The sequence below is a fragment of the Herpailurus yagouaroundi genome, unplaced genomic scaffold (genome assembly GCF_014898765.1).
Source record: "Herpailurus yagouaroundi ecotype Mexico unplaced genomic scaffold, PumYag 142, whole genome shotgun sequence".
Taxonomy (NCBI): Eukaryota; Metazoa; Chordata; class Mammalia; order Carnivora; family Felidae; genus Herpailurus; species Herpailurus yagouaroundi.
The window spans coordinates 10,981,500-11,000,225 of record NW_024412397.1 but is presented as its reverse complement, the minus strand read 5'-3'; the positions used below and the strand labels follow the sequence as shown (position 1 = coordinate 11,000,225).

General features: G+C 35.0%; 1 protein-coding gene across 4 annotated transcripts in view; it reads right to left on the bottom strand.

Annotated features, from left to right (window-relative positions):
* CDH19 (cadherin 19) overlaps positions 1-18,726 on the bottom strand; it is a 108,306-nt gene that overhangs the window by 63,697 nt on the left and 25,883 nt on the right. For all 4 annotated transcript variants that reach the window (XM_040478600.1, XM_040478601.1, XM_040478603.1 and 1 more), the window contains exons 2-3: positions 12,856-13,095; positions 8,758-9,052 (exon numbers count right to left, since the gene is read on the bottom strand). In XM_040478600.1, the coding sequence (XP_040334534.1) occupies positions 8,758-9,052; positions 12,856-13,050 (490 nt within the window). In that variant the 5' untranslated portion in view covers positions 13,051-13,095. The remainder of the gene's footprint in view (positions 1-8,757; positions 9,053-12,855; positions 13,096-18,726) is intronic.

Sequence of the window (18,726 nt, the reverse complement as noted above, 5' to 3'; positions counted from 1 at the left end):
GAGTTGGTGGTGGGATATGCCAGCTCAGGACCCTAACCTTTCCCTTTCTTTTAATGGTGTGTGTTCCATTCCAGGGATATTCTGTTTCAATAGGTCCGGCTTGCAGCAGGACAATGGTATCCCAGTGAGGAGTGAATCGTTTCCTTCAACCAGAGTGGTCGAGTAATTTACCCATCCTGGTGAGACATATCATGGCAAATTCCAGTAAACAACACTTTCCTTAGGCATGATAGGGTTTGGTGTTCTCAGAAGCACAGCATGTTAATTCAAGGTGAGAACAGGGGCAATGGCGATGTCCCCTGACTTCCATACCTTTAAGGTACAGGGCATTGGCTGCCTTAGCTGGATCCCCCAGTCTGGCATGGGTCATTCACATCTATTAAAGTCTGGGTCATGACTTTAGTCTACTTGGCCAAGGTAGTTTTATTTGTTAGTAGTTTCATCTGCTGCTTTATATTTCAATTTTTTCTTCTCACCAACTGTTTCTTGTGCACTACAAGGGAGATGGAACCTCCATTCAATATCATGTCCTTTTGCTCAGTCTTGCATATCATGACCTTTGAAAGGTGGCCCTTCATCATTATCTATTCATACACAATGCTCAGCTTCTCTAATCTCCTGGCTCACACAGTGACCAGGGAAATCTTGGGTTAAGCCAGATGCAGTTTCCATAGAAAATCAGGCATGTTTAAAATCCTCTCTTTAAAGCTATTTTTTTGCGGGGCGCCTGGGTGGCGCAGTCGGTTAAGCATCCGACTTCAGCCAGGTCACGATCTCGCGGTCCGTGAGTTCGAGCCCCGCGTCAGGCTCTGGGCTGATGGCTCAGATCCTGGAGCCTGTTTCCGATTCTGTGTCTTCCTCTCTCTCTGCCCCTCCCCTGTTCATGCTTTGTCTCTCTCTGTCCCAAAAATAAATAAACGTTGAAAAAAAATTAAAAAAAAAAAAAAAGCTATTTTTTTGCAAAGGGACTTTATGAAAAATTTAACACAATATTTGACTTTACCCATTTTCTCAGCAATACTATATTACAAAAATATACTATTACATAGGTAACACAGGATGTAAACTTGTACTAAATTCTTGAGAGGAAAATCATAGTTTAGTAGTCTAAACCATGGGAACTGGGAATATACTTCACTTTGCCAATATACTTCATTTGTTGTGACACAAGTTACAAAATTATGGTGAGATAATGGCATATTAACATAAGACAAAATATTTATTGTATGTGAGAACCTACCTAGAAATGACACTTTGTAATTATTCGTAAGTGCTAAAATTTACAAGTCTATATAAGATTTTTGAAGGTCAAAAGGATTATTGACAGCATGAATACGATTTCTCGACATGTTAGACTTATTCTCCCATCAAGAGTAAAACCTAATGTAAGAATAGTATAACCCCATCAATATTGATTTATGTGGAATTCAGTATTAAGCAGAGGTATTACAGAGGACTGAATGATTCTCATTCAGAAGTTTAGTTTAATATTAGTAACAAAACTTTATTAGATGATATCTCATATTTCACACTGAATACTTTATCTTCTTTATAGAGATTATGGGAGATATCCATAAAAATGTAAAAGAGTGATAAATTTTGATATGCAGGTTAATTGAGATATCATGTAGGCAGTAGAAAAGACAGCAACTTGTGACAAGGACATTTTATATACAAAGTTTCCATTTATTCTAGAGTACTCAATAAACAGTGTGCCCTAGTTAAATATATGTTTGAATGCCAAGATTTGAACTGGTAGATTTCAAAATGACTCATTTATTTTAGTGTGTAATTTTGGTGCATTAAGTTCAGTGGTAAAAATATTAAACAGATTTTTCTTAGAATGAAGATATAAATTGTCTAATAGGAAAGCTATTTTTACATGCAGTTCTAGTACGAGTACACTTTGATTACTCTGAAGCAAATTTACTGAGAGGATGTTGAATTGCATAATGGTCAATCTTAAAGAAGACCAAAGGAAGTGATAATATTTTGACCTACATTCTGATTCTGTGATTTTTGTGACATTAAAACAGATAAGACAGTAGATAACCTAGTCAAATTATAATGTTCAGAATTCAAATTCATGATAGAAATAATGTTCTAATCGTGGATGTGCTCACTGTTTCACACTGGGAACTTATTTTATTAGTATGAGGATCATTATTTATTTACAGGGACTGATTGGCCCATCCCTCTTGTGTTTATATTTGAGATGCAATTACTTTTACAATCTAGAACCTCCAAGTGAAACTCAAAAAATAGACATTTTCCCACTTGTCACCTTAAATGTGAAAAATACTCTTCAAATATTTTTTTTTTCGTTTTCCTGTCTACAGGAACCTGAAAATTAGGTCATTCTTATTATTCTTGTGTTGTATTTTTGACACCTCTACTTTTCATAATGTTAGAAAATTTAAGTCAAATAAATAAACTGTGTTTAAGAAAGCAAACAATATGTTCAGAAAGCATACAAAGAGTAATCCATCCCAATATCAATCACATTCAAACTTACATGTCCAAAGATATAAATTTCATACAGTTTAATTTTCAAATTCGATATATTTTAAGAAATCAGGGTGTTTGTGTTTCTGAGAATTCTCTGCTACATGTTGAAATTTATTATTATAATTTATGAGGTCAAGAAGTAAAATTATCTAAATTGAATTCAACCACTTTTTTGTTATAGTGGGTAACATATTTATGTCATTTTGATGGTAAATGTTACTAAAGTGAATTTCTTTTTCTACAAGCTTTATTGAGATATAATTGACATACAACATTGTGTCAATTATGGCATACAATGTGATGAATGATATACACAAATATATTGAGAAATGATTATCACAATAAAGTGAGTTAATACCTCCATGATTACAATTTTACTTTCTTGTGGTGAGAATAGTTAAGACCTAATGTCTTGGTAACCTTCCAATATGTAATACTGTAATGTTACAGTTTGACCAACACTTCCTCATTTTCCCAAGTCCTAGACCCAGCAATCATCATTCTACTCTGTTTGTACAAGTTGAAATGTTTTTAAAAAGTGTACATATAAGTGAAATTATATAGTATTTGTCTTTCTTTTGCTTATTTCACTTAGCTTAATGCCCTCAAGGTCCATCCATGTTGTCACCAATGGCAATATTTCATGTTTTTTATGATTGAATAATATACCATTGTGTGTATATATATCTATCTCTCTCTCTTTATATGTGTGTGTGTGTGTGTGTGTATATATATATATATATATATATATATATATATATATATATACCATATCTTCCTTATCTATTCATCCATGATGAACACTTACTTAAGTTGTTTCCATGTCTTGTCTATTGTAAATAATGCTGGAATGCACAGGGAGGTGTAGATATCTCTTTGAGACAGTGATTCCATTTCGTCTGATACATACCCAGAAGTGAGTTGGCTGGATTATATGGTAGTTTTACGTTTAATTTTTATAAACCTCCATACTCTTTTCCATAGTGGTTGCACCAATTACCATTCTCACTAACAGCGCTCACTTTCTCTTTTCTCTCTGCATTCTTTCCAACACTTATTTGTCCTTTTGACCATAGCCATTCTAGCAGGTGTGAGGTAATATCTTCTTGTGGTTTTGATTTGCATTTCCCTGAACTGATTAGTGATATTGAGCATCTTTTCATGTACCTGTTGGCCATATGTATTGTTCTTTGGAGAAATGTCTATCCATACCTTCTGCTCATTTTTAATTGGATTATTTTGGGGGTTGCTATTGAGTTGTATGGGGGTCCTTCTATATTTTGGATATTAACCTCTTATGATAGATGGTGTAGAAATATTTTCTGCCATTGTGGAAGTATCCTCTTTAGTTTGATGATTGTTTCTTTGTGCAGAAGGCTTTTTTGTTCGATGCAGTCCAATTTGCTTATTTTTCCTTTTATTGCTTCTATTTTTGGTACCATATCCAAAAAATCATTGCCAAGACCAATGTCAACATTTTTTCTTATGCTTTCGTGTCCAATCTTTAGTCCTTAAGTTCATTTGTATGAGTAGTATAAGGATCCAATTTCATTCTTTTGCATGTGAATATCCAGTTTTCCCAACACTAACACTATTTGTTGAAATGACCATTGTTTTTCACCACTGAGTATACTTAGGTACAGAGTATTGCTCTGGCCAGGACTTCCAGTACTATGTCAAAAAAAGTAGGGTGGGCATCTTTGTCTTTTTCCTGATCTTAGAGGAAAATATTTCAGTGTTTCAATATTGAGTATGATTTTCACTGGGGTTTTGTCATATGTGGCTTTTATTATGCTCAGGTATGTCCTTTCTGTAACTGATTTACTGAGAGCATTTCTCATCCTGAAAAATTGTTGAATTTTGTCAAGTGTTTTTTTTGGCATCTGTTGAGAGGATTATATGATCTTTATACTTTATTCTACTAAGCTGGTATATCATATTTGATTTGCTGTTGTTGAACCATCCTTGCATCCCAGAGATAAATCCCCCTTCATCTTTATATCATCTTTTTAATGTGTTGTTGAATTGGGCTGGCTAGAATTTTGTTGACAATTTTTGCATCAATGTTCACCTGAGATACTGACAGGTAGTTTTCCTGTGGTGCCCTTATCTGGTTTTGGTCTCAGAGCAATGCCACCCTTGTAAAATGAGTTTGGGAGTGTTCCCTCCTCTTCAAATTTTTGGAAGAGTTTGAGAAGGATTGGTATTAATTATTGTTTAAAATGTTTGGTAGAACTTACCAGTGAAGCCAACTTATGGTGGACTTATGTTTGTTGGAATGTTTTTAGTTACTGATCCAGTCTTACTAATAATCTGCTCTGATTTTTTTTTCTTGTTTTTTTTTCCTTTGGCAAGAGAGTGGGAATGAGTAGGGTAGGGTGAGAGAGAGAGAGAGAGAGAGAGAGAGAGAGAGAGAGAGAGAGAGAGAAAGGATCTTAAGTAGGCTCTACACCCAGTGCAGAGCCCAACATAAGGTTTGATCCCACAATCATCAGATCATGACCTGAGCCAAAATCAAGAGCTTGATGCTTAACCTGGAGCCACCCAGGTGCCCCTGATTTTCTATTTCTTATGATTCTGTCTTGGTAGGTTGTATATTTCTAGGAATTCTGGACTAAGAAATTTCAAAATGGAGTCATCACTATCCGAAGGCTATCTGCAGCACTTTTGATCGTTGTGTGCCTCAACTCACACCCACAGATTCTCCTTGGATTTTATATCTACCAGTATCTCTGTTCATCTTCCAAACCTCATCTACTCACTTCTGTAGCATTTTCACCTATCCATGTACTCATTCTTTTACTCAATCACCCCAAACTTAAGGTACTGTGGGACTCTTAGCCTATTAGATCTTGTATTTTTTGTGTGGAAGAAGGATAATAATTTTATAATTCCAGACCGACAAGTAGAAAAACAATGTTTTTTTCTCAATTCTACTTGGTAGTTCTAGTTTTGAGAGTAATTGCATTTCCAATAGAAATGTAATCAGTAAAAGTCCACTGTTACTTGTGAATAAATATGTGTTTAATAAGCAACAAGTAGTTTGTAGTTTTCTTGGTTCTCCCTTATGATGACAATGCTCAAATGTAAATTCCTTTCAGTGCTTCACCAAATAAATTCAAAGTACAGATTCAAATATAATAATTGGTAAACGACTATAATACAATACTAAATAGTTAAGACAACAGATAAAATGTTTGCACCTGTTGCTTTGTGAAGAATGAAATAGGTGAGTAGGGAATTTGGAAGCAAGATCAAAACTCAAGGACCTATAAAATGGCAATGATATGGAAAGAACATGAAGAACTAAGTATAGGTTCAGGTAAAGTAATTCATATTATTCATTATTTAAGCATGGAGATTGAGAAAAACAGAAAAAAATCGCATATACTTCTAAGTGGTTTCTTCAAGGCAAAGTTAATAATTACAGGAATGCTTCAGAGGGAAACCATCTACCCAACAGTTGACATGACAATGGGGATATTCCTCTATCTCCATAGTAGATGACATTTCTGATAACAGTTGACTATTGTTCTCTTTGTCCCTTCCTCCCACAGAAAGGAATAAAAAGTGCTCATTGATTTTACTATGATTCCATACCGGGTCTGAACCCTGACTGGCACTCTCACAGGATATACTGAATTACACAGATGAACTAAGTTAATAGGCACATTAACCTTGAATTGCAAAGCAAAGAGATATGCACTAGCCAAACACCATATAGAACAAACCAAAGTTTTGTGATCTCTGTTGAATCAACCAGCCTCGTGGCTACACTTGATGTCATGATGCAAATACTGTATGCACACACTGCAATCTCTTTGTAGGCCAACTTTCCAACTCTACAAACTGGCCTTTTTGTACCTTCTGTTCTGTATCTAAAAATCCACCCCTTTGCTCTCAATTACTGCCTTTGTCTCATACTTAATGGATAGAAACAATCACTTATGAACTGGTTTGATATCAACCAAAGTGTTAACCTATTGAAATCTGTCTCCTCTATTATTGCCCTGGATTCCATGGGTCTTTCCTTTCCCAAGAATAGTTTTCCAGGAGCTCCTGAGTAGCTCAGTCCATTAAGCATCTGACTCTTGATTTTGGCTCAGGTCACAATCTCATGGTTCATGGGATAGAGCCCTGCATCAGACATTGTGCTGACAGCACAGGTGGATTCTCTCTCACTCTCTTTCTGCCCCTCACCCTCATGCTCTCTCTCTCTCTCTCTCTCTCTCTCTCTCAAAATAAAAAAATAAACATTAAAAAAAAAAAGAGAATAGGTTCCCAGCAGATAAAGCCCCCTTATTTTTCTTCAAGAATACTCTTCTTTGGATCATTCCCTATAGTATATCACTGTGATATTAAATTTCCCATCTTAATAAATGATTAAATAATAAGTAACAACAACAAAATCCTCTTTACCTTTATCTCCTTCTACCTAGTGCCTTAAATCTCTATTTTTTCCCTGTGGCGTAACATCTTTTAAAGTTGGCTAAATTCACTGTAATTTCCTCTTCTCCATTCATTCACGCAATAGAATAATCTTCAGAATATTGCAGCTGCATCAATTCAACCAAAATCACTAGGAGCCTCTTACTTGCCAAATCAAAAGTCACTACAGTCAGTACACTTTGATTTTATTTAACAAAGTTGGAGGATCTCTTCCTTTGTAACACCGCTTTTCATGTCTTTCTTTGTCCTCTATCACTGACCAATCTCATTCATTCCAATTTCCCAGTCACCCCCCTTTTTAATCAGCTCACCTAGTATGCTTTTCTCTTCTCTACCTACATTCTCTGCCAAGGGGATCTCATCCATCGTCATGCTTACAGACTCTCTCTATCAATCACTCCCATATTGATATAGGCAATTCTTATCCTACCGCAATGTGAATCTTTTTCTAGAATATGGCATGACTGTATTCTTTGTAATCCACTTCAAATATCATTTCCTAAAAGTCCCACCTTCTCCAGTCAATTAATCATCATATTTCACTCATAATTAACACTTTCATAATGGAAAGCATCAAGGGTCACCTTATTTAAAATAGTTATTGTTCGCTGTGTTAGAACTAAGATATAGGTTTCATACTAGCAATTACTTCCAAAATTACATTTTACAAAATTTGCTAGTAAATGTTAGGTCCATAATGTATGCTGTTTAAAAAAAAAAGGAGGAGGAGGAGGAGGAGGAGGAGGAGGAGGGGAGAAATGAAATGTTTCACTGCCTGGCTACCAAATGCAATATTCATGTGTCGTTTATGTCTAATAATAATCAGTCTTGATACATATTCACAGCTAAATTTGTTTATGTTGTAAAGACCTATGTTCTGAATGCACGTAGAAAGAAGTCTTTAAATTGCTTCCCGGACTGTTAAAAAACAAAGAATCAGGAAAATATACAGTAGAATATACACTTTTAGAATTGTTGGCTAATCAATCAGATGTTAGGTAAAGCAGTTTTAAAGCCTGTTAATATAATTTAAAATGACCATTATTGAATAGAATTTATTACACTTAAGAAAATTTTATGAACTTAATTTTACTATATATTGTGCTGCCAACATTTTCTGAATGAATGAATGAGTGGACAAACTTTGCACAGCCACACCATAATTCCCCTCTATTAGAAAGACATTTCTGATTTTCAGTGCAGTCAGTTCTTATATCTTATGGAAACCACTTGCTTCTACAGGCATTATATTTAAGATATTTATAAAAATAACAGTAGGTATGAAAGGAACTTTGAAAATAAATACAGTTGCACAGAGGTGTTCGACCCCTTTTTTCGTTTTTAGTCTTTATGTTCCATGACTTTGAAGCATATAGTACTTTTGTCTTATAAATTGGATTCTATGATTTATACGTGCATATCTTTCCAGATGGCCATGCATACTTTTTTCAGAGACAAAATTATATCTTGTTTTGGAAAATACCTTCTTGCAAGGGAGAAACTAGTAAGTGAATAAGCTAAAGAATTTTATAAATCACTAAAAACCACATATTTAACCCTTTTCTTCTATTGCCTTGAAGACTGAGATATTTTAACACGACAACTAATGTATTAAAATATAGTACCATTGTTTACAAAATTTAAATGATAGTCTAATTTTTAAAATTATTTGACTTAACATGTTTGTAGAAGGAAGTACGAGTGTTGAACTTTAACTAATTCGCTTCCAAAACATTAGCTCAAAAATTTCAATCTGTTGTAATTGTTAATATATCTTTGATGTAAATTAATATGCAATACCTTCTGGAGACATCTCTGGTACAATGGCCTCATAAGGTTCATCTAGGAATTTTGGTTCATTGTCATTGATATCCGAAACTCTGATGACAAACTCAGACTCCGGTTCCACAGCCCTTCCAGTAGTGCTGTCTATTACCTGGGCTCTTAGAGTGTAGAGGGATCGTTCCTCTCTATCAAGCTTCTGGACGGCAAAAATGTCACCTGTTCTCTCATCAATGACAAAAATACTTCCAGCTCCAGCTCCCAAAAGCTTGTACTGGAAAGAGTTGTTTCCATTGTCTAAATCAGATCTTAGCTGCAAGTGCAAAGAGGGATAATTTAGTTTCCAGGCATATTTAAATGGACAAATCAATTTTAATGATTTTATTTTCCTGTCTGTTCATTTTCCCCCATGTTAATAACCCCATGTAATTCCCATAGGATATTAAATCAGGTGAAATATTAATTTTAAGATTAAATTGTGTCATCAAGCAGAGGAGTCTGATATTTCAGTATAAGTAACTGTACAGATCTTATTACTCTAAATAGATTATTCTAATTAGAAACTAATAATTGAAAAACAAAGTGCCTTTCATAAATGATGCACACCAAAGTTGGTGGCTCATGTTTACTCTATGATTACATTCTGAGTCACCAAAACCACGCTCTCAAATATTTGTGTTAGATTGGGACCTAGAGACTGATAGGCAGATAATAGTCTAGATAAACAGTGGTATTCTATCTCTAGGTTAAAAACATGTAGGAAATAAGAAAATATTACCAAGAAAATAAGGGAGCATGTTGGGAAGGTAATGATAGCTGAGCCATCCATTTTGGCATTTATAACATGCTATAAAATGTACAAATCGTTTTCTATATGATTTCCCAATTTATCCTCATAGTATCATGAGATAAAAATTATTGACATTATCATTTCTACAGAGAAAGAGAGACTGAAAAATTTTTAAACATTCACAGAGTCATGGTTTTGTATAAGTTTATGATTTAGACAACAGGTCTGTCTGACCCCAAGAGCCTCTCCTGCAAACCACTAGGTAACATGGTCATTTATGGCTTGAGTTTTGCCAAATTAGATCTAACTCTTTCTTCCCAACATGTTCTATTCAATTGTCAAATATGTCTTTTCTTCTTGGACCCTAATTGTTTTTTTGGGTTTTTTTGTTTTTTTTTTTCAACGTTTATTTATTTTTGGGACAGAGAGAGACAGAGCATGAACGGGGGAGGGGCAGAGAGAGAGGGAGACACAGAATCGGAAACAGGCTCCAGTCTCCGAGCCATCAGCCCAGAGCCTGACGCGGGGCTCGAACTCACGGACCGCGAGATCGTGACCTGGCTGAAGTCGGACGCTTAACCGACTGCGCCACCCAGGCGCCCCAGACCCTAATTGTTTTTATGTTTAAAAGCAAAGTGAATTTGTTCGTTCATAATGTTAATGGACTTCTGAATTTGATATATAAAAACAAGGGTTATTATGATATAGGCAACACTGGTTGCTTGTTCATATCTAAATTACCTTTACATAAAGAGAAGTATGCCATCATCCTGAAATTATTGTGAATCCCTGGTTTTCTTGATTCATCATTTACAAATAAGCCCTTCTTTAAAGTAAGAGCTTCCTGAAAATTTACAAAGCTAACCAAGAAACACAATCTTAAACAAATTCATAACTTTTCTGATAGTTCAAGGTACAATGGACTAGTTAATATTTTTCTACGTGATTGTGTGGAATACCTGAAGGTATCTACAACAATTAATTTTAATAATTTTAATAATGTGTTGAATAACACGGCTATTCAATGAAAGAAACAGATTGGGAATAATAATAATAATAATGCTATAATAAAAGAGCTATAGCTCTTTTAATGTGATGGTTCTTCACTACTCATAAGATAAAAAGGAAGTCTCCATGACTTACTAATAAGAGATTAAGGGAAACAGTGTCCTTTCCAATAATTATATCAAAGGAAAGTTATGTATGTCCTATGTTTTTCAGGTATCATTTTAATATAATTTGAAAATTTGATTCAATATTAGGATGATGATAAGTCAAATTTAGTAATGAGTAAATGTATTCCAAGTATCTGCACAGTATAATTTTCATAGATCAGTGAGTTTGGTCTTTTCGTGGACCCATTTTAAGTAAAAAAAATAAAAATAAAAAATATGTATATATATTTACTTAAATATACATGAATATATATTAAGTATCTGCCTTTTAAGGTCACAAAGTTCGTAAGTTAAAGACATTTTAATTTCATGAATTCTAGTGTCATGATATTTTCTTTCTTTTTAATTTTTTAAATGTTTTTATTTATTTTTTATACAGAGAGACAGAGTGTGAGCAGGGGAGGGGCAGAGAGAGAGGGAGACACAGAATCTGAAGTAGCTCCAGGCTCCGAGCTGTCAGCACAGAGCCTGACATGGGGCTTGAACCCGCAAAGTGGGAGATCATGACTTGAGCCAAAGTGGGACGCTCAACCGACTGAGCCACCCAGACAGCCCCAGTGTCATGATATTTTCTATATTTCTATTCAAAACTACTTTTTTCAATCAGGAAATTACCACTGATTTGGCAAATCAGTATGCCTTTACATTTTTACTTAATTGTGCTTTCCAAACCTAATATCTGTTAACAAATAGTGCAAAAAGAAAGTCATCTTGGACACATCAGCTACATTTAATTTTCACCAGCTCTTTAATGACAACACCTAGGTATTCATTATTACTCTCTTTTAAAGCAGTTACCTGTGTGTCATTTAAGTCGAATGACAGTGTTTCAAGGCAAAACATCCGTTAGAATATTTTCACAAGTATTTTTATAGAATGAAAAAATAGGCAAAACCAACCACGACGTGAACCGAACAGGAGATGTGCCGGGAGCGCCCGGAGCACAAAAACACAAACTAGAAAATGTGACAGTTAGCCAGGGAGGTAGTCTCTGCTCTGACTGTACTGAGGCACTTCCCTGCAGAGTCTCATTCACTAAAAGTTCCCCGTCTGTGTGAGTCTGTCACCCCACTCATTGATGGCAGAGCATATGGTACTCCGTGGACTCCACCGCAAATGCGACTAGAGACTCAGTTAACCAGCAGACACTTAACTGTGGACCTCATTTGTGCCATCCTGCCTGTGATTTACCTGGAGTCATCTTAGAGAATAAAGAGATGAGAAATCCGACTCACAGCAGGAACACATACATGCACAAACGTTTGAAATCTGTTTGCATAAGATCCCAATCTAAGCCTTTGGTGGAGTATACACATACACATTCACCGGAGGTGATAGACGGACTCCTCTGGAATCTGGACATCGTGCTAACACTGAAGCTTTCCTGAAAGGGCCAGGGAAAGGGAGTTCATGAATTTTGAGTGCTTCACCCTTTGGGCCCAATTAAATTTTAGTGCCAGTTAATTAGTGGTTAAACTTATTTCAGTTCATTCATCTAGAGAAAGATCCTTAGAAAAAGGACACGGTATTGTAATTACCTCTGTTTAAAGAATATTGAATGATAATAAAAACCAAAAACATAAATAGGGAACATTCTATCTCATTAGAAAATTTAAATATATATATATATCTTAAAGATATATACATATATCTTACAAGAAAGTAAAAATAATTATTCTTTATACTTCATAATCAAATGAAGTGTGTATGCTCTTGAAGCTACTTAACTGTAAAAGGGCTTGGTATTAATCTGCTTCATGAAAAATTAATGATGGGTAAATCAACACCTACTGAGCATGATAGAAACTCAGGCTAAATACTGTTGGTAAACGTTATTATTCTCAGTGTGGTTGCTTTGATCCATTACCAAAAATAACACCATCACATTTCCAGATGTTGATAAATGAGGGCTCTATTTTCATATGGGAGACAAAAGTGAAATTTGAAAATCAGAGGTTTCCTTCCTCCTCAAGTTTTGCAGGTATTTTAGGTGCCTGGAAATCAGAAACAATTAATTAGGCCTATGGCTAACGCTTCCTAAGGGTTCCACCCAGAAAATGTACGACGCATCAAATGCCTTAAAACTTCCTCAACCCATCCATTTAGATTTACATAATAGTATTTCCTGTAACACTCTGATAAAATCAGTACCTGGCCAATGTGATAATTAGTCTTATTCATTTCCTCTGGTACAAAAAACTGGTTCCACATCCAACCACGCTTCACTCTCAAATGAGAATCCACTGGGTGCTTAACTTCCTCTGTTTGAGAGATTTCTGTGGCCATAAAGCAAGGCCATAGGAGAGAAATTCCCAACGTAAAAGGCAGCAATAAGCAATAATCCATTCTACTCGTTTGATTCCAACTGGTATTCTTCGGAGGAAACAGTAGCTGCAAACAAAAATTGTGTGTTCCTTTAGAATCTTTTTACGCGTTAGGTATCTTACATATTCCGAAAGAACAAGAAACACAACAAAATTTTACATTTAAAATAACATTTGCTCACATAATTGCTAAAGAAAGGATATAACTTTTGCATCCATAAAAGTAGGAACAACAATATACATTTAATTTATCATCCAATTACGCTTGTTATATTTTGCAGCTCAGCAATAATTTGAATGGCATAATTAGAAACTTCTGCCCAAGCACTGTCCATTTTAAGCTGTAGTCATAAATCTGCCTGAAGGTTGAAAAGTTGATCTGGCAATCTCCTTGATTGACAGTTGATACTGAAATTAGATTTTTTTTTCTTTAATTTAAAAATTCTATCTCCGTAAAACTCAAACTACCCCATTAAAACAAGTCAAGGCAGGGGGGAAATGTAATCTTCTACTCCCCTTTTTCAATAGCAATAAATTTTCTTACCCAATTTCCCAAGTTATAGCATTTTATCTAGTATTAACTAGACAAAATGACAACTCATCTTGAAACCTGGAGGATTTCATAATCGGTTATGCTGAAGTTATAAAAACACTCTGAATAGAAAACCCGTGCAAGATATTTACCATTTTATATTATGAAGGGTATGAAATGGTTTTCATCTTAACAAAGAGACGATGCTATTTTTAGAAAATAAATACAAAAATATTGTGTCTGAGTACAAATGTCTGATTATTTATGCTATAGAAGATGAAGAAAAAAGATATCTTCTAGGGGCATCTAGCTGGTTGAGCATCTGACTCTTGGTTTCAGCTCAGGTCATGTTCTCAGGTTCGTGGGATCGAGTCCCATGTCGGGTTCTGCACTAGAAGAGTGGAGCCTGCTTGGGATTCTCGGTCTTCCTCTCTCTCTGCTCCTGTCCTCCTTGAGCTGTCTCTCTTTCTCTCAAAACAATAAAAAAGAAAGATATCTTCTATTATTTAAATATTAAAAGAGAAACTCTGAACTATTGAATTTTACAGGTCAAACTTTCTATTTAATGGATACTGATCATGCAATTCTCTTTGAAATGACTGGTAATTCTCACCCTTATAGGAAATGGAATATCTTTGCACTTGCCACATTGACATAGCACCTCGATATAACCAAATTGGATTTGTTTCTTTGGGAGTCATGAAGAAAAATAATTTTGTCAAATCTACAAAGAGTTTAACACTATACAATCAACAGAAAATTCAGACTCCCTATTTCTGTTACGAGTTTCCTGTATGATTTCACTTTGAATCTTCTCCACATATCTTTGAACAACCCTTGAGAGATGTTTTAGGGCTTTGGCTCTTGTTAGAAGAGTTGTTAAAAAACACCTAATTAAGACAGAACACACTGTCATACATGGGCATGCTGTGGTGCCTCTCCTTCAAGCAGATGCATTCTTCGTTATATATTTATTTATGAAGGTCATGAAATTCAACTGATGTGAAAACTGAAGATGGATTTCACCCTAATGTTGAATATTTGAAATCCAAATAATAATGTCTGTTGTTTAGAAATTGTGAATCTACATTTTTGATACCCAGTAAATAATGAAAGCAGTCAGAACAAGGTCAGTTTCCTAATGAAGATGCTATTTTGTATAAATTTGGAAAAGTATCACTAACAGCGATGTGAAGTTATAATTATAGTGTTGGGTAAATACATTTATGTCAACTTTATGTTATTATATTTTCATTCATCTAGGGAAAAAGTGAGGGGTTTTAGGAAACATGCTGTACTAGAGTCAAAGATATTTAAAACACACAAGAATAAGTATAAAAAAAGGACATTATCTAGAACCTGATTTGCACCAACCTATTTTTTTAATATTTCAGGGTTTTGTTTTAATTTTAGTTAACATATAGTGTAATATTAGTTTCAGGAGAATTTAGTGATTCATCACTGACATGTTATACCAGTTCTCATCCCAAGCGCCCTCCTTAATACCCATTAACCATTTAGCCCCTCCCTCTGCCTACCTCTCCTTCAGCTATCCTCAGTTTGTTCTCTGTATTTAAAAGTCTCTTATGGTTTGCCTCCCTCTCTTTTTTTTTCTTTTCCTATGTTCATCTATTTGGTTTCTTAAATCATAAATATGAGTGAAATCATATGGTATTTTGCCTTTTTATGACTGACTGACTTCACTTAGCATAATACACTCTACCTCTGTCCATGTCATTTCAAATGGCAAGATTTCATTCTTTTTGATGGCATGGTAACACTCCATTGTATAAATATACCACTTCTTCTTTATCCATTCAGCAGTGGATAGACCTTCAGGCTCTTGCCATAATTTGGCTATTGTTGATAATGTTGCTATAAACATTGGGGTGCATGTGCCCTTTTGAACCTGTATTTTTGTATCCTTTGTATAAATACCTAGTAGTGCAATGGCTGGCTCCTAGCAGAGTTCTTTTAACCTTTTGAGGAACCTCCATTCTGTTTTCCAGGGTGGCTGCACCAGTTTGCATTCTCATCCACAGCGTAAGAGGGTTCCTCTTTCTCCACATCCTCACCAACACCTGTTGTTTCCTGTGTTGTTAATTCTAGCCATTCTGACTTGTGTGAGGTGGTAACTCACCATTGTTTTGATGTATTTCCCTGATGATGAGCAATGTTGAGCATCTTTTCATGTGTGTTAGTTATCTAGATGTCTTCTTTGGGAAAATGTCTATTCATGTCCTCTGCCCATGTCTTTACTGGATTATTTGTTTATTGGGTATTGAGTTGTATCATGTTTTTATACATTTTGGATATTAACCCTTTTTAGATATGTCTTTGCAAATATCTTCTCCCATTCCATAAGTTGCCTTTGAGTGTTGTTGATTGTTTCCTTTGCTGTGCAGAAGTTTTTATCTTGATGAAGTTCCAACAGTTCATGTTTGCTTTTGTTTCCCTTACCTATGGAGACGTGTCTAGTTAGAAGTTGCTGTGGCCAGGGTCAAAGATATTGCTGCCTATGATCTACTCTAGTATTTTGATGATTTCCTGTCTCACATTTAGGTCTTTCATTCATTTTTAATTTATTGTTGTGTATGGTGTAATAAAGTGATCCATTTTCATTCTTCTTCATGTAGCTGTTCAGTTTTCCCAACACCATTTGTTGAAGAGACTGTCTTTTTTTCCATTGGATATTCTTTCCTGCTTTGTCAAAGATTAGTTGGCCATAGAGTTGTGGACCCATTTCTGGGTTTTCTATTCCGTTCCATTGACCTATGTGTCTGTGTTCGTGCCAGTACCATACTGTCTTGATGACCACAGTTTTGTGCTGTAACTTGAGGTCCAGAATCATGATGCCTCCAGATTTTCTTTCCTTTTCAATATTTCGTTAGCTGTTTGGGGTCTTCTGTTGTTCCATACAAATTTTAGGATTGTTCCTTCTATCTCTGTGAAAAATGCTGGTGTTATATTGATAGGGATTGCACGGAATGTGTAGATTGCTTTGGGTGGTATAGACATTTTAACATTTTTTCTTCTAATCTATGAACATAGAATGTTTTACCATTTGTTTGTGTCTTCTTCAATTTCTTTTACAAGTGTTCTGCAGTTTTCCGAGTATAGATCTGTTACTTCTTTGGTTAGGTTATTCCTAGGTATCTTGTGGTTTTTTGGTGCAATTGTAAATGGAATTGATTCCTTGATTTCTCTTTCTGCTGCTTCATTATTGTGTATAGAGATGCAACAGATTTCTTAATGCTGATTTTGTATCCTGAGACTTTATTGAATTCTTGTATCAATTCTAGCAATTTTTTTTGGTTGAGTCTTTTGGATTTTCTATATAGAGTAACATGTGGTCCTGAATAGTGAAAGTTTGACATCTTTCTCGTCAATTTGGATGCCTTTTATTTCCTTATGTTGTCTGCTGACAGTACTACGTTAAATAACATTGGTGGAAGTGGACATCCCTGTCTTACTCCTGACTTTAGTGGAAAAGCTCGCAATTTTCCCTATTGACGATGCTATTAGCTGTGGGTCTTAATGCATTCAGGGTCTTTTGCACATGGCCTTTATGTTGTTGAGGTATATTCCCTCTATCCCTACTCTGTTGAGTGTTTTCATTAAAAATGAATGCTGTACCTTGTCAAATGCTTTTTCTGCATCTATTGATATCGGATGGCTCTTACCCTTTTATTAATATGGTGTATTGTGCTGATTGATTTGTGAATACTGAACCACTCTTACAGCCCAGGAATAAATCCCACTTGATCATGGCAAATAATTCTTTTAATGTACTGTTGGGTACAGTTTCCTAGTATCTTGTTGAGAAATTTTGCATCCATGTACATCAGGGATATTGGTCTGTAATTCTCCTTTTTCTTGGGGTCTTTGTCTGGTTCTGGAGTCAAGGGAATCTAGCCCCATAGAATGACTGTGAAAGTTTTCCTTCCATTTTAATTTTTTGGAACAGTTTGAGAAGAATAGGTATTAATTTGTTAAATGTTTGATAGAAGTCCTCTTGGAAGCCCTCTGGTCTTGGACTTTTCTTTGGTGGGAGATTTCTGATTACTGATTTCATTTTTTTGCTGGTTATTGTTCTGTTCAAATTTTTTATTTCTTCCTGTTTCAGTTTTGGTCATATATATGTTTCTAGGAATTTATCCATTTCTTCCAGAATGTTCAATTTGTTAGCACCTAATTTCTCATACTATTCTCTTATAATTGTATTTATGTTGTGTTTATTGTGATCTCTCCTCTCTCATTCATGATTTTATTTACTTGAGCCCTCTCTCTTTTATTTTTGATAAGCCTGTCTAGGGGTGTATCAATTTTACTAATTCTCTTAAAGAACTAACTCCTAGTTTTATTGATCTGTTCTACAGTATTGTTTCTATATCATTTATTTCTGTTCTCATCTTTATTATTTCACTTCTTCTGCTGGCTTTAGGGTTTAGGCTTCATTTGCTGTTCCTTTTGTACAAATTTATTTTTATAGTTACATTTTTTTTATCAATCTGTGAAAATATTTCATGATAATTCAGTATCTTTAAATGATAAAAGAGAAACTATTGTGAATTTCATTAGTTGTGGAAGTTTCTTTGTGGTTATATAAAAACATACCCTATTTTTGGTCATGTCATGTATACTGAAGTATGTTGGTATTGGATATAACATGACATCTAGAATTTTTTAAAAGCATTTCAGAAAGAGTAGGAGCATTTAGGAGCAGGTAAAACCAAGCACAGGCTTGATAATTAATTCTTGAAATTGGGTCATGAGCATTGGCATAGCTATTATTTATTCTTCACTTGTATTTAAAATTTGTATACTAAAACAACAATAATAATAATTTATTCTGTACTTCTTAAATCCATTTGGTGGACAAAAATCATTAAACAGTTTAATATCAGATATTGATGAAAATGCATGAAGAATAGACTCCAATACAATGTTGATGAAATTGAAAATTTGGGCAATTATTTTGAGGAATAGTTTGGCCAAATCTACTATATTTAAAAATTAGTTTAGGGGCGCCTGTGTTTGTGAGTTTGAGCCCCCTGTCAGGCTCTGTGCTGACAGCTCGGAGCCCAGAGCCTGCTTCAGATTCTGTGTCTCCCTCGCTCTCTGCCCCTCCCCTACTCAGGCTCTGTCTCTCTCTCTCAAAAATAA